The 15,487-nt window shown below is 39.6% G+C and overlaps 1 protein-coding gene across 7 annotated transcripts in view; it reads right to left on the bottom strand.

Annotated features, from left to right (window-relative positions):
* Nucleotides 1–15,487, bottom strand: part of PLXDC2 (plexin domain containing 2) — a 330,127-nt gene that overhangs the window by 157,454 nt on the left and 157,186 nt on the right. For all 7 annotated transcript variants that reach the window (XM_039331379.1, XM_039331380.1, XM_039331377.1 and 4 more), the window contains one exon: nt 12,820–13,031. In XM_039331379.1, the coding sequence (XP_039187313.1) occupies nt 12,820–13,031 (212 nt within the window). The remainder of the gene's footprint in view (nt 1–12,819; nt 13,032–15,487) is intronic.

Raw genomic sequence — 15,487 nt, forward strand, 5'->3', positions numbered from 1 at the left:
TGTTGGAGTGAGCAGAAGATGAATAAAGAACTCTTGGCTACAGAATGCGTGCTCTTCTTTCGCCATTAACTCGAGGATTTAACACTGGCGACGAAGGTGGGATGACTTGCAGGCTTAAAGAAAAAAGGCTGTAAGACTTACCCAAGGAGTCCTTGAGGAAGGGAAGACAGCATTAAACTCAGCATCTGGCCTGCAGTACAGCATCGCTGGAGGTAAGCTCAGCTGATAGACTCCTTCCCAGGCCTAGAAGTAAGATGGCGAAGATAGGTCATTTGTCAGAATTTGATGTTGCCCACCCAGAGAGATGGGAGTCCTACGTTGCTAGAGTAGAAAATTACTTTAGGGTGAACCAAGTCAGAGAAAATGGCTTGAAGGCCACAACCCTGTTGTGTGTCTGTGGTCAAGACGCGTTTGAAATTGTGGAAAATTTGGCGGCCCTGCTCCTCTAGAGTCTGTAACGTACACGGACTTAAAGAAGTTATTGAAAGAACATTTCCAGCCCAAGATGTTTGTCATTGCATGGAGACACACGTTTGAACAGAGGGATCAGAGGGCAGGTGAATCAACTAAGCAATTCATTGCAGCTTTGAGAAGAGCAGCCAAACCCTGAGAATTCAAAGATTTGGAAGTAAGGCTGAGAGACCGTTTTGTATGCGGTTTAAGGAACAGAGACTTACAACAGAGACTCTTTGCAAAAGAAGATATTTCATTCCAAGATGCTTTGAGAGAGGTGACGGCTGAGGAGGCAGCAGGTGGGGCAGTCAAGAACATGTGGCCCATCAGGAACAACCCAGAAGCAGTCTCCATGCACCATGAGGGCGTCCAAGAAGGCTCTGAGGAAGATCCTGAAGAAGAGGTGGATCGGCTTTACCAGTCCACGGAAAGAAAGCAGAAGGAAGGCAAGAGAAAACTTCAGCTGCGTCCAAATGCTTCGGGTGTGGAGGTCGCCATAAGAGAGCCCACTGCAGGTTCCGTTCCTCCATCTGCAGAGCATGTGGCAGGCAAGGCCATATAGCATCCTTCTGTTTGGGTCGCCAGAAGGTACAACCTTGAGAAGAATTGAGTCTGAAAGGTACCAGGGTTCCTAGCCAAAATAGGGTGGGTTTCTGCGTGTTGCGTAGAAGTATTTGCAGAACAAGCACACACAAACCCCTTAAAAAGAAGCTGTCCCTTAAGGTGAGGTTAAAAGGGGATGGAGCTGGACACTGGGTCCGCTCTTTCAATCATTTCCATTCATACATTCAGAAAGATTTGCAACAGCAGTGGGTTCCAGGCCAAACTTAGGCCATCCAACATAATCTTAACAGATTTTCAAAATTCCAAGGTGTGTGTTAAGGGGAAGGCCATCCTTACAGTGCAGCACAAGGATTTTGAGGGTCCATTGGATGTGTTGGTTGTTGGGGGTGAACGAATGAGCCTTATAGGACTCAATTGGTTTGAGGCCTTGGGAATCCAGGTTACTGGGCTGCAATATTTGCAAACGTTGGGCCTAGCAGAAGTCTGCAAGGAGTTTGCAGATGTGTTTAGTCTACAACTTAGGTCCTACAAGAGGCCTCCAGTTTCACTGAGGCTTGACCCTACTATCACACCCATTAGGGTTAAGCTAGGAGAGTACCTTTTGCACTAAAGGGTAAAATTGATGCTGAACTGGATAAATTGATCCAGCAACGTATTGTAGAGCCTGTAGATTCAAGTCCATGGGAAACTCCCATAGTTACGCCTCTCAAGGCTAATGGGGACATATGCATATGTGCAGACTACAAGTGCACACTAAACAAGGCACTGCTACAGCACGCATACCCGTACCAGTAGTCAGCCATATTTTGGCCTCCCTCAAAGGGGGGCAAGTTTTTGCAAAGCTCAATCTGGCACAGGCATATCAACAGTTACCTGTTGATGAAGCAGCTGCTGAAGCACAGACCATTGTAACGCATAGGGGTGCATTCAAAGTCAAGAGACTGCAATTTGGGGTAAATGTAGCCCCTGACATATTCCAAAGTGTCATGGAGAGTACACTTAGGGGTATCCCTGGAGTTTGCCCCTATTTTGATGATGTCCTAATTGCTGGAGAATCTACTCAGAATTTAGCAGAGAGATTAAGGGCTGTTTTGCTTCGTTTTCGAAGAGCAGGTCTAAAACTAAAAAAAGACAAGTGTAAGATAGGAGTCACTTCTACAGATTTCTTGGGATTCATAATAGACGTCCAAGATATTCACCCTGCTGAATCTAAATTAAAGGCTTGATTTTTTACAATGCTTTCCTACCTCACAAAGCTGCTGTAGCAGAACCACTACATAGGCTTTTAGACAAGCAGGCAGTTTGGCAGTCGACAAAAGTCCACGAAAAGAGCTTCAATGAGGTCAAGGCCTTGCTAACGTCCAATGATGTGCTTGCACATTTCAATGAACAATTACCTGTCTGCATCGCCTGTGATGCATCTCCTTATGGGGTGGGAGCTGTACTTAGCCACTTGAGGGCTGATGGAACTCAGGTTCCTATAGCATATTACTCCAGGACTCTGTCTTCTGCTGAGTGTAATATACACTCAAATAGACAGGGAAGCATTGGCCATTGTAGCGGGAATTAAGAAATTCCATGCTTTTTTATATGGCTGACATTTCACGGTCTACACAGACCATAAGCCTCTGCTGGGCTTGTTTACAACCAACAAACAAACCCCTCATATTATTTCCCCTAGAATGCTGAGGTGGTCTATTTTTTTGTCAGCATATGATTATTCATTAATTCACAAACCTGGTAAGGAAATGGTCCACGCTGATGGCCTAAGCAGACTATCTCTGAAGCTGGTAGAAGCAGACCCTGCTCCTGCCATCAATATACTCTCCATTCAGCAGTTGCCTGAATCTCCCCTCAATGCCAGGGATGTGGCTACAGAAACTGCCACAGATCTCACACCTACACGTGTGCTTTCATGGGTCTTGTCTGGATGGCCTGACAGAAGTCCAGGTACTGAGTTCCAAAGCTTCTGGCTCAAGAAGCATGAGTTATCCATCTTTAAGGGTTGCATGTTGTGGAACAGTAGGGTAGTTATCCCAGCCTCATTGAGGCCTAGAATCTTGGTTTCTCTGCATGAGGGACATCCTGGCATTGTCAGAATGAATGCGCTTGCACGCAGCCATCTCTGGTGGCCTGGGTTAGATAAGGATATAGAGGCTCAGGTGCATGGGTGCCAGTTGTGCCAGCAGTCACGTCCAGAAATGCCTCAGGCCCCAGTTCATAGGTGGGAGGAAACTATATCACCATGGTCCAGAGTGTATATAGACTATGCTGGGCCCTTTCAGGAGCAATTCTTCTTGGTTGTTGTTGATAGCCATTCAAAGTGGCTAGAGGTTGTTCCTGTTTCCTCTACTACTACTGCCAGGACAATCCAGGTGTTGAGAGGCAGTTTTGCAGCACATGGCCTTCCAGATGTTCTGGTTTCAGATAACGGTCCACAATTCACTTCTTCTGAGTTCCAGACTTTCCTTCAGGCCAACATGATCCATCATGCAACTTCGGCTCCTTTCCACACTTCCACCAACGGTATGGCTGAACGAATGGTGCGCATCACCAAGGATGTCCTCAAGAAACTGACTTACGGTGACTGGCATCACAGGTTAGCTGACTTTCTTCTTGCACAACGTACCACACCGTGTACTTCCACTGGGAAGAGCCCAGCAGAACTCCGCTGGGATCGCAGACTAATAACTAAACTTGACAGATTGCACCCTGATCGGGTGGCGCCTGCACTCTCACAGCCACGGGCATCTAGATGTTAGCAAGTGGGCGCTCCGGTTTGGACCCGGAACTATGGGCCCAGTCATCTTTGGATTCCAGCTGTGGTCTGCAAGGTCTCTGGACCTTTGTTCTATGAGGTTTCCGTAGACGACAGCCACGTTCTCCGGCGACACATAGACCAGCTGCGTACGAGGCTGGACTCTTCCTCTTCTGCTCCTGACTCTTCTCTGGGGGGGGGGAGGAGGGCTTTAGTGTGCATATTGGGGATCGCTATCAGCAGTCACTGGCCGCTGAGGAGGCCGGGGAAGGCCCATCTCAAGTTTCTGCAAGTGTTCCCAACAGGAATTTATTTATTTATTTATTTATGAGACTTATATACCGCTTTAAGTGCAAGCACTCTCTAAGCGGTGTACACCAGTAAGCAATGTGTATATATATATATTTACATTGCCCCCAACAATCTGGGTCCTCATTTTACCTACCCCGGAAGGATGGAAGGCTGAGTCAACCTTGAGCTGGTGAGATTTGAACCGCTGACCTGCTGAACACAGTCAGCTAAAGTGGCCTGCAGTACTGTACTCTAACTGCTGCGCCATCTCGAATTCATTGGGATGGGGAACATTCCCCACACCGTCACTTACTCCAGCCAGGGAGTCACACAGGGGGTACCCACACTACTCACACACACCATACAGCACTCCAGACAGGGAGACTAACCAGGGTATCCAAACAAATCAAAGAATACAAGAGTACTGGCATCAAACCAAGAGAACTGGCCCAATTCCGCAATTGCTCCCAGAAAGAAGTCAATGGGAAAGGGAGTAGACAGAGAGGCGAATCCTGATTCTGGCACCTCTGGTACTGAATGGGGGGGCCACAAGGCATTGGGACACTGCAGCTACCCCGGACAACCCTTCTGTTGGGCTTGGGAGTGAGGGACTGTGTTCCCAAGGAAGGTCCATTGTGGACCTGGAGAATACCACAAGTCCACAAAATACTGAGTGGGACTCAGACAGTCCAGCCAGCCTACATGCAGGCAGGTCAACTGGGTATGGGGAGGAGCAAAGTCCTGGCCTGCCGAGCCTGGTGGGTGAGCAAGCAGGCCAGGCAACTGAACCAAGGTCACATGGGCAAGTGGGGCAGCAAAGAGTGGGCACCCCAAACCCAGTAATTGAGCAGGGAAGCCAAGGGTGTTCCCTGGGTCCGAGGAGGTCGCAACGGGTTAAATACCCACCCAAACACCTTAGGGAGTTTGTAAAGTGGCTATCAAGTCACGAGGAAAATAAGGCAGTAATGTCATAAATGAATGGTGGAGTTATTGGTTTATTTTTGGAGTGTCAGATACAATTATTTCCAAAACGATAGCATGGTATCACACAAGAGTCAACATCCACAATCCATGCATTTGATTGATGGAATCTTATACCACGTCCCTTTAGAGAGGTCGCAAATGTGTGCGGAGAAAGTTTCATCTGGGGGGAGGGGTGTTGTGTCCTGAGCCTGCAAAAGTAGGCTCGGGACATTGCTATGGTCCCGGGGTTGCTGCAAGCTGCCCGGGCCAGACTGAGTGGCGCCAGCCTTGCGTGCATGCACATGGTGCGAAAGCGCGCCATTATCTGTAACCATTTTGCCCGGGGATCCGGACACAAGATAAGAGGCCTGTGCGTCTCTGAGTTGTTTTTGGAGTGAGCAGAAGATGAATAAAGAACTGTTGGCTACAGAATGCGTGCTCTTCTTTCGCCATTAACTAGAAGACTTAACACCCTCTTTTTCATAATAAAATTATTTGTGAAAGTTATTATAAATTAGTCCTACTGAGCTGCTTTACTATTTTACTCCAAATGAGTAAATGAGTTTAAATGAGGTGTTTAAATGAGACTAGCTGATGTGATTTCCAGCCAAACATATTTTTCAATACTATTTTAATTATATGTTCTGTAGGAAAACAAAGTCAACAGGAAAACAAGACAGAGATATATTAGTGCATTAGCTGCCTAGAAGTAAAACAGAAAATTATCTGGACTGCAAATACACTTTATGTAAATTGTTATCAGAGATGAATTGCAGTTTTAGCACCAACTGTATTTATTTTGTAGCATGATTGAATACATTTAAGTTTCAGATCTTTGTTTACAAAGTAAAATATATATTGCACAAACATATTTGGATCACTCTGCCTCCAAATAGCTGAAGGGTATAGTATGTAAAAAAATATAATTCACATTTCTTTGTGGGTAAAGTTTGAAAAAAATCAATTATTTGCTTTCAAAAGACACAACCTCCTCTTTTAATTTTGTCAGAAGGCAAAAATTGTTCTTATTCACTCTCAGTCCTTTCTACCCAGAAATACTAATTTACACTTTTCTCACACCTGAGCCCAGACAATTTTCTTCTGCATAGGAGTATTTTCTGTTTAAAGTGAAGGTAATTTTCTGGAATAAATTCTTGAAAAGCCTGAAAAGATGGTTTAATACAACATTAGAAATTCTTCAGCAATAATACAATAATTTCCTAAGAAAAAAAGGCAAAGTTGTTTTTGCAGCCCCAGGAATAATAAGAATAATCCTTGCTTTCAACTAAAACGTGGTCTAATAATCTAGGCTGCTACTATTCTTCAAAGCATTAATGTACTATACTGAAGAACAGATTCCACTTTTCTTACCATTTCATTACTGAACAATCAGTCTTTATAAGGAAAATGCCTTCTTTCAGTGATAATCATAACACTTAGATTTGTATCAAGAACCTGATTACAATTACTGCATGGATTACCTTTGTGTATTATTTTCCATAAAAAATATGACGTGAACTGAAAGCACCAACATGTTGATGTAACAGCATGAAGAGACCGTGTGATGTTTTCCAGATGTTTTGTACTTCAAATCAAATGTTCAGTGGAAATTGCTCTACAACAAACTGGGCAAGTGACAGAACCAAAGCTGACAGCATCACTAGATTTTGTTTTTTCACAATTTTGAGTCAGGAAACATGAAAACACCACGATCAACTAAGATAATCTTAGTAAAGCTCCACCTATTGTCATCCTCTCCAGAAAAACAAAATCTCAGCTGCACCTGCTGTTTAACTACTAAACTATTAAAAACTATTAACTTCCAAAAGATCATTGCCAAGCTCCATGGATAAGCAAGAATGAAAAGATTAAATTATCCATACTAATTTCTATTTAAAATTAAATAGAAAATTGAGGAACAATCCTTGATATTAAATCAGGTCATAGGTCTTTGATCCATAATATTTTCTATTGTGAATTGCAGGTCTTCTCTACGTAATTTAGATTTGCTGGAATATGTAACCCCCCAAGAGAAAGATTTATTAAAATAGCTGCCTCAGAACAATGTAACTTGAAGAGTCCTGACTACTATGGGGACGGTCATTCTGCTGATTGTCTGGTTGATCTGTAGAATAGAGATAATCTGGCTTTTGACATAACTGCTTATTAGCACTTTTTACTTAGACATAAGAGTTTGAACTTGTTGATTTTCTGCAGAGGTCAAAGCAATGAATTCTGTTCATTCTGAGGATGCAGCCAAATTCTTTGGCGGACTGAGATGAATTACTGGTTGATTACATTCTGCATTTGCTGCCTAGCAAACTGGTTACTTTGGTGAAAATGTTAAACCCTTCTTTTAAAGGAGAATTATTTCTTCTAAAATAAACATATGAACATCATTTGATCTCTTAGCCTAATACAATAATTAATAACCGTTTCCTACCTATTTACCTTGCATATAGAAAAGCTTTATTCAAATTGACACTGAAATGGGAAAGTTGGGTATAAACTAAATATATAATTCATTATCTCTCTTTATGCACATAGTATATACATGTAGAGAAGATATGAAAAGGTTGCAGCAGAGGTAGACAATCTAATGCCTTATTGATGCTTAGGACCAATTGTTACCAATATCAAGCAGCAATGAATTTTGTGATCTGCAAATATCATGAATCTATCAGCTAGTAGCAAACTAGTCTTTAAAGAACAAAACAAATCACTTTTTACACATTATAGCACTGCACTGCATTTTTCATTTTCCCACCTAAATGGAACCTGTGTTCCCACCGGCATTTTTCATTTTCCCACCTAAATGGAACCTGTGTTCGCAAAATTTGAAGCAACTATTCATCTCATTTAAAATAAAATAAAATTGCATAACTGGGTCAATTTGTGAATTAAATTCTGAAAGTGATCTGCAGCTGTTTGCAGTTTTGAAGAGCAAGGAATGGGTGGGACTAGAAAATGCTTCCATATACAATTAACTCTCAGATTTTAAGGCAAGAAGGAGATTTTTTTTCCCACCACTGATTGCTATCAGTTCCTTCAATTCTTGATTTCTAAAATGAGAAGTGCAACTGCTTAATTGCCTTGAAGTTATACTCTGACTGCAAAGTCTGCTCTTGATAGATGGGTAAGAAGGGAAGAGAGAGAAAAAGAGCTATTTCCTTCTCAGTGGAACTAGTAATTTGCATCTGCTCAGGTTGGCTCTTTTTATTAATAACTCCAGGGGGCTTTCGTGTTTGAAATTATCCCCAACAAAAATGGATAATTTGCGAATGCCAATGTGATCTGCCATAATCCTGCACATCCCAGGCTAACCTTTCTTTACCTTGGAACTCTCCACTGCACATACTTTAACTGCCAGCATTATCCTCTAATGTCATGGGGACAGGGAGAATTATATGAAGTGAACTTAAGTATCTGGGAACATAGGCATATTATATTTATCTTTTTTGCAATTTTTATTCATCTGCAATGTTGCAAGACAATTTTCAAATTTAAAAATATATGACAGTTCTGCATGTAGTATAAAGTAAAAAAAATTAAGAAATGTTTATTCCTCATATCATAATTTAGAATTAAGTATAAGTATTTTACCATACATTTTTAAAAATAAACCTCTGAAAAATATGCCTTCAGGAATTTATGACCTGAAGGAGAATATACAGAAGAACTCATGGAAAGATAGGGCAATTGGGTCAACATTTTCGCACAGCTCAGGTGATGAACCCTCTACCTTTTTTTTGGAAATGGCACGTACTAGTTTGAAGCCACTGCCCCTCCTCCGGGAACATCTCTAAGAGCCTAAATAAAAATGGCATGAACCTCCAGAGATAAGAAACAACATTCTATTTCTTCCCTAAATAGCTTATGCTTTTAGAATATATTTATTGTCATTGTTTAACCACAACAAAATTAAGTGTTGTCCACAGTGCACACATCACACAAGTAAAAACCAAAAATAAGAACATACAATATATATACACATCCTTCGCATTCTATTAACCATTGCACTGCCCCTAATATTGCACTTCAATGTTGCACTACATACAGTAGTATTTAATATGGTTACAGCTCTGGGATAAAAACTATTTTTCAGCCTATTTGTCTTTGTTTTTATTATCATGTACCATCTGCCAGATGGTAATAGTTCAAAAAAAGAATGTCTGGATGAGATGAGTCTTCAACAATGTTTTGAGCTTTCCTAAGACAGTGGGAATGGTACAGTTCATGGGGGGGGGGAGGAGAGGGCAGCCAATAATCCTCTGGGTGATGGTTATTACCCTCTGGAATGCTTTCCTATCTGCTACTGTGCAGTTAGCAGACCACACACAAATGCAATAGGTTAGAATGCTCTCTATGAAGCAATGGTAAAAGGTCACCAGCAGTTTTTCATTCAGTTGTTGTTTCTGAGAAGTCTCAAGAAATATAATCTCTGCTGGGCCTTCTTAGCCTTTATGGTAACACCTAGAAACCTAAATCTTTAAGAGCAATTCTATATTCTGCTCTATGTATATGTGAATGTATGCAGGCATATTCATTCTTATTTTATCTTTGGAGGTGTGCCTGGAGTTATCTTGGCAACATTTTTGGAAATCACTTGTCCTTTTTCTTGCTATGGCTGTGAGTAAGTGACAGACCAAGGTTATCCAGGTGACTTTGTGCCTAAAGTAGAACTATAACTCACAATCTACTGATAACTAGCCAGGTGACTTCAACCATTTCATGAAACAGGCTCCAAATATTATATACAACAATATGATTCTCAAACAGCACTACATTATTTTTATTAAGGGATTTTGCATTTTCTATTTTTATTTTTTTGCAGAGAGGTTTTTAAAATCAAGATTATCAGTGTGTCGTAAATCATTAATATAATAATGCACATTGAAGACTTGAACTATACATTATTCTGATATAATAAGAAATATCTTATGACATATCTTAATCCTGATTTCATTGAATTAATGTTTAAACTAGCTAGCTTTCCAGTGTTCGTATGTTACATAGATTCTGTTAATATAAATATAAGCAGAACTTTGCAATTTATTTCCTTTCTTTTCAAAAGAGGAAGAGGGAAGATATGAGAATTTTAAAGTCCAAAAATTTCTATTGGATATTCAGGAAGCATAGAACCTTGAATGAAGGTATATATGAACGGCATCAGAATCAGAATCATAGTAAAACACAATTTCCTATCATTGTATATCTTAATGTTAGGAAACAGTTGGCCTTTACGCCAAACTGAAGATATACAAAAGCATTTTTCTAATTCAGATTAGAAAATAACTGCAAAAGATAATTTTCCCTAATCATAATTTGCCCAGTGAGAGAGGAAATTAGATTGGTAAATTTAAAATATAGCCTGTGATCTGAAAGAGCCAATATAAAATGTGGCATGTATATTATTACTTATTACGTGACGACAGCTCTTACTAATTTTCAAGTTTCTTATTAATATTCATCAATGGGTTGAATATAAGAATAACAATAAACTGATTATAAACAGAAACATAACACAGTTGCCAAAATGACTCATTGCAGCATTTTGAAAAATTATAAAATGTGACTTCACGTTTTGGGGAATATAATAATAATAAACTATATGCTGCCCAGCTTCCAATAGCAATTTCAATTTGTGCATTGACAATTATTTAAAAGAAGAATGTATGTAGCTCAGAGGTGAGCTCTGGAGTTGTATGTGCTCTATGAGCTTGACTGTTTATTTGCAGATGTTTCATTACTAAACTAAGTAATATCATCAGTGCCAGAATGTGAGGTTTGTTCCCTGTTTATATATAGCAGCTTATCTTCCAGTGTTGATGGGGTGTGGTTTCTCCTTGGTACTTCCTTGATTAGGGTGCTGTTTTTGCTTGATCCTTTACAGGTGTTAATCTTTGCTTATGTGGATATTGGCTGCTGGAAACTATGTGTTCTGATCTTTTTGTTTCTTTCTTAGCTTTTGAATGGTATGTAAATGTGTTTTTTCACTAAGTATCTACCGATGGCTGATGTGTCTGAATTCCAAGTTTCCAGGGGTTTTCTAGCATTTTTTGGATTCAGCTTGAATTTGGATGTTCACAGTTTCCTAGTGAAATTATGGTTGAGTTTATCCATGTGTTATGAGATTCAGGAGTTTTCATCATGTCTTCTGCAAGTAAACAATCAAGCTCAGAGAGCACCAAGATCTCCACAACTGAAAATAGAGGTAGAGTTTTAGATATACACGTAATGTTTGACTTATAATCATTCATTTAGCAACCATTCAAAGTTACAATGCCATTGAAAAAAGTGGCTTATAACTGGTCCTTGCACTTATGACTGTTGCAGCATTCTCACTGTCATGTGATCAAAATCCAGGCACTTAGCAACCTGCAGGCATTTACGACAGTTGCAGCACCCTAGGGTCATGATCTGTAATCTTCTCAATTGGCTTGTGACAAGCAAAGTCAATGAAGATTTGCTCAACAACTACATGGTTTACTTGACAACTGTTGTAAAATCAGGCATGATTTATTTAACAACCATCTTCTGGTCCCAATTGTGGTTCTAAGTTGACTACTATAGATGGTTTTAGGTATAGCAGTGATAGATAACTTGTTGAAGAGCAATGCAAAGTTTTGTGTATTGCAAATGAAATCAGAAATCAGTTCATGGAACCGTATAAATTAATGGTGATAGGAAATTAATTTAGGTGCTACAGAGCAGCAACTGCAATGATGAACAAATTATAATTGTGTTTTCACTTTTTTAAAAAAACTCTCACATTTCATTAAGGAAATGTAATGTAATTCCTCTTCTTTGTAAGGTTCTAATAATGACTGGAAACAAAAAATAAGAAAGGAAAAGTAACCATGATAATGAAGCCAGGGAATGGAGAACCAGATATTTGAAAAGGTTATCTTTTCATAGTGTTTCCATATAATATTACATTGTGTCGTATTCTACCAAGGAGTATAGTTGATTCTCATGAATCTCATTTCATAGAAACATCATTAAATATAGGAAAGGAGAGCAGCTGAAATTAATTATGTCTTTGCATAATGCACATTGTTGAGCTTAAATCTATAGGATAAATACTGGTTATTATAAAAAGACATATTTATTATGAATAAATACACACATGTGCATGCACAAGGGCATAATGCACATACATATTTCTAACTCAAGTTCCATTTGTTCTGGGATTTCCAAGACATGAAAGTTGGACGTCCATGGATGTACAATAAGGATAATGAAAGTGATTTAAATATTCGTGAGATTCTTTATTTTGGAGTTATGCCTTTAGTAAAGGATGCAGCACCAGAACAAAGTGGATATAATAAGAGAACAAAAGGTTGCTGGTGCATAGAAATGTATTGTGCATCTGCAGGGTTTTTTGTAAGTTGCAGACATTAACCTGCTCTTTCTGACTCACTGGGTATATACAGTAGAAAGAAAATAGAATTCATAAAACACAAGGCTCATTAAGAGTATGGTTTATGGATAAGGTCTCCCTCCTCTTCTCACAGGAGTGAACTAACTGAATCAGATGAGATGAGAACATTGCTGTAATAAAAGGCTACACCCTTGGAGTTGCATTGCCTACTGTCTATGAATTCTTAAGACAGTATCTGATTGGGCCAGTTCCCTGCTCTGGTATATAATGTTTGAAATGTCTGTACTTGCTGGCTGATAAACAGCTTTCCTGGGAAAGCTGTGAGGGGTTAATAATGAGGTTTTATATCAGTGCTCACTGTGCAGCTATCTGAAGTCAACAACATCAACAGCGAATAGCCCACTACCTCAATTTGCGTAGTGTTATCATGCGTGTCATCAGGAAGTAGATCTGTAAAACCTCCAGGTTTTGAGGAGTCCTGTCCTATGCTGGCTCTGTTGGTGTCCACTGATTTGAGCAATTCCGAATGTCGTTTCCATCTGTGGCTATATCTGTAGGAGTCCATGTGCACATTTTTCTCCACTCGAGGGAAGTTCTGAACCATTTCATAAAATGCACCTATCAGATAAAGAGATAAGATAGGGTTCTTAATGAAGATAAAAAGAAATCAAAGATATTTTGTTTTTCTTATTTACAATGGGAACCTGGAATCCTACTAATAGTTTCAGGAAACCACTCAGGGTGTTTTCCAGAATATGCTACTGCATTCTTCTTCCTTCTCCAGTTTTCCATTCCTTCCCTATTCATCCCGTATTTAGTATTTCACAATCACCAGCATTCATTTTTCTATCTGTGAGAAGTATCCAGTGAGTGAGAATGTGCTCCACTTCAGCTTTGAAGCTGAATAGCTGATCTGAAGTGGAAACAAGTCAGTATTTCCTCAAAGAAGTTGAAGAAAATATATAGTGGAGCTTTGGAAATGGCATGGACACAATATTGGCACCTCCTTAACAGAAATATATCTTTTCCTGGGATCATGTGTCACTCTGTAACTCTTCCAAAAGGCTCTGCTGGTTTAAGGAGGTTTCACCAGTCACCCTCTACTCAGATTCAAAACACAACTCATCCAACTCTCAAACTTTTGAATAATGTCATATTGGCTACATAATTTAAGAATGACGTTTGTATTAGAATAGCTGATATAGAATTCCAGTAGAATTCCTGATCTTTAGAACAAGAATGGCCAATCTTTTGGGCTTGCAGACCAATGCCACTATAATATCACAATTATGGGGAGAGCTAAAATTTTCTTTTCTTTTTCTTTCTGAAGGTTATGAAGGGGTTAGGGGTCAGTCTTGAAAAATCTGAAGGAACTTTTTTATCCCTTAAATCATCCAGAAATGTGAACCAATCTATTTAAGACCTGGAGAATTTAGTGTTTTAAAGGGGTTCCATTAATGAATTAAACCTTGGAAAGGCTTAAGGCATCCATTCTGATCTTTAAACATACCCCTCCCCCTATCCCAGTGGTTCTCAACCTGTGGGTCGGGACCCCATTTGGGGTCGAACGACCATTTCACGGGGGTCGCCAAACAACGCAGTCTGCCATTTTCCCCCCTTTTCCTTAGCTGTGCTACTCCCTTTTATTCTATTGGCTTTTGAAAGCCAATAGAATAGACTCTCTTGAATAGAGTCTAATTCTATTGGCTTTCAAAGCCAATAGGAATTGTCCAGGCTGTCTCTGCCCTGCTGAGCCCGCCAAAAATCCCATTCTGCAAACGGTGCTGCACCAGTTGAGTAGTCCTCGACTTACAACCGGTTGAGTAGTCCTTGACTTACGACCGGTTGGGGGGTTGCGGCATTAAAAAGGTTGAGAACCACTGCCCTATCCCAAGAACAAATGGCCCAAAATTTCAGAATATCTTCTCAAATTGACAGGCAATGGTTTCAGAGAGAATATAATCATGTCTAGCTAAGTATGACTATATTTTTCTGCAGGTGATCTCTGGTAACCAGCAACAAGGTCCTACAACATAAATTCTGTTTCCTCTCTGTTGTGCATATACTTATGCTAAACACTACAAACATACACATTGTATCACATTTTGGTCACACACAGTTTTTCTTCTTTATGTTCTTTAATCTGAAGCCTACCTAGAGAAGACAGATTTACCATTGTTATTCATGAAAGTTTTCACATCCCACTTCAAATTTAAATGAACTTGGCCATAGTCATCCCAAAGTGAGCTGAATTTTTTCCATGGTTATATGATTTTAACTGGTGTAATGGATGGACTAATATGTAAGAATCAATGAACAACATTTCAGTATAAATCTAGTCTGCTATTATATTTTGTGGCAAAGTTCAAATTAAACTTAATAGTGAATAAGCAAAGTTTTAGAGCAATCCCTGCCCGAAACATTTAATCAAAACAAACAAAGCCAAGCTAAACTAAAATAAATACTCAACAATTACCACAGATAAGACTACAAGGATTGCGGGCATTACTGGAAGTTCCACAATCTGGGTGTATAAGATAATTCACAAGCAAATCCACTGAGCATTCAACAATCAAAATAATTTGTTATTTGCATTAAATTCTTTAAAAAGAATTTTGGCTTGAAAATATTTTAACTATATTTAACCACAAAAAAACTTTGCACAGAATGATTTGGACTAGTGATGCGGGGAAAGTAAAACTGTCTTTGCGTACAAATAATCTCCACAACTTGTGGGAAGAAAAGACCCCACCTCCCTGAGGTATAAACTCTGCACCTCTCATTCCCCTTACCTTTTTTCTTTGAAGAAAATGCAGCAAATGACCTTTCCTGTTGGAAAGACCTTAGACTTGTAGGGAAATTAACAAAGGACCTGACAGAGTTAACAGAGAATATATTCAAACCTAGCATTCAATTAGCACTGCAATGTCATTCAACTTCATTGGAAACAGCTAAGAAGACATTAACGAATAATTCAGTCATAAGAAAAATACACCGACTAATTAAAACTTGCCTAGCACCTTACATGGGCCGAGCTAGTGCTTTTATAATATTGCAAGTAGACTGTTTAGAAG

Source organism: Crotalus tigris, unplaced genomic scaffold (assembly GCF_016545835.1).
Source record: "Crotalus tigris isolate CLP2741 ecotype Arizona unplaced genomic scaffold, ASM1654583v1 scf7180000024437.13266115, whole genome shotgun sequence".
NCBI lineage: Eukaryota > Metazoa > Chordata > Lepidosauria > Squamata > Viperidae > Crotalus > Crotalus tigris.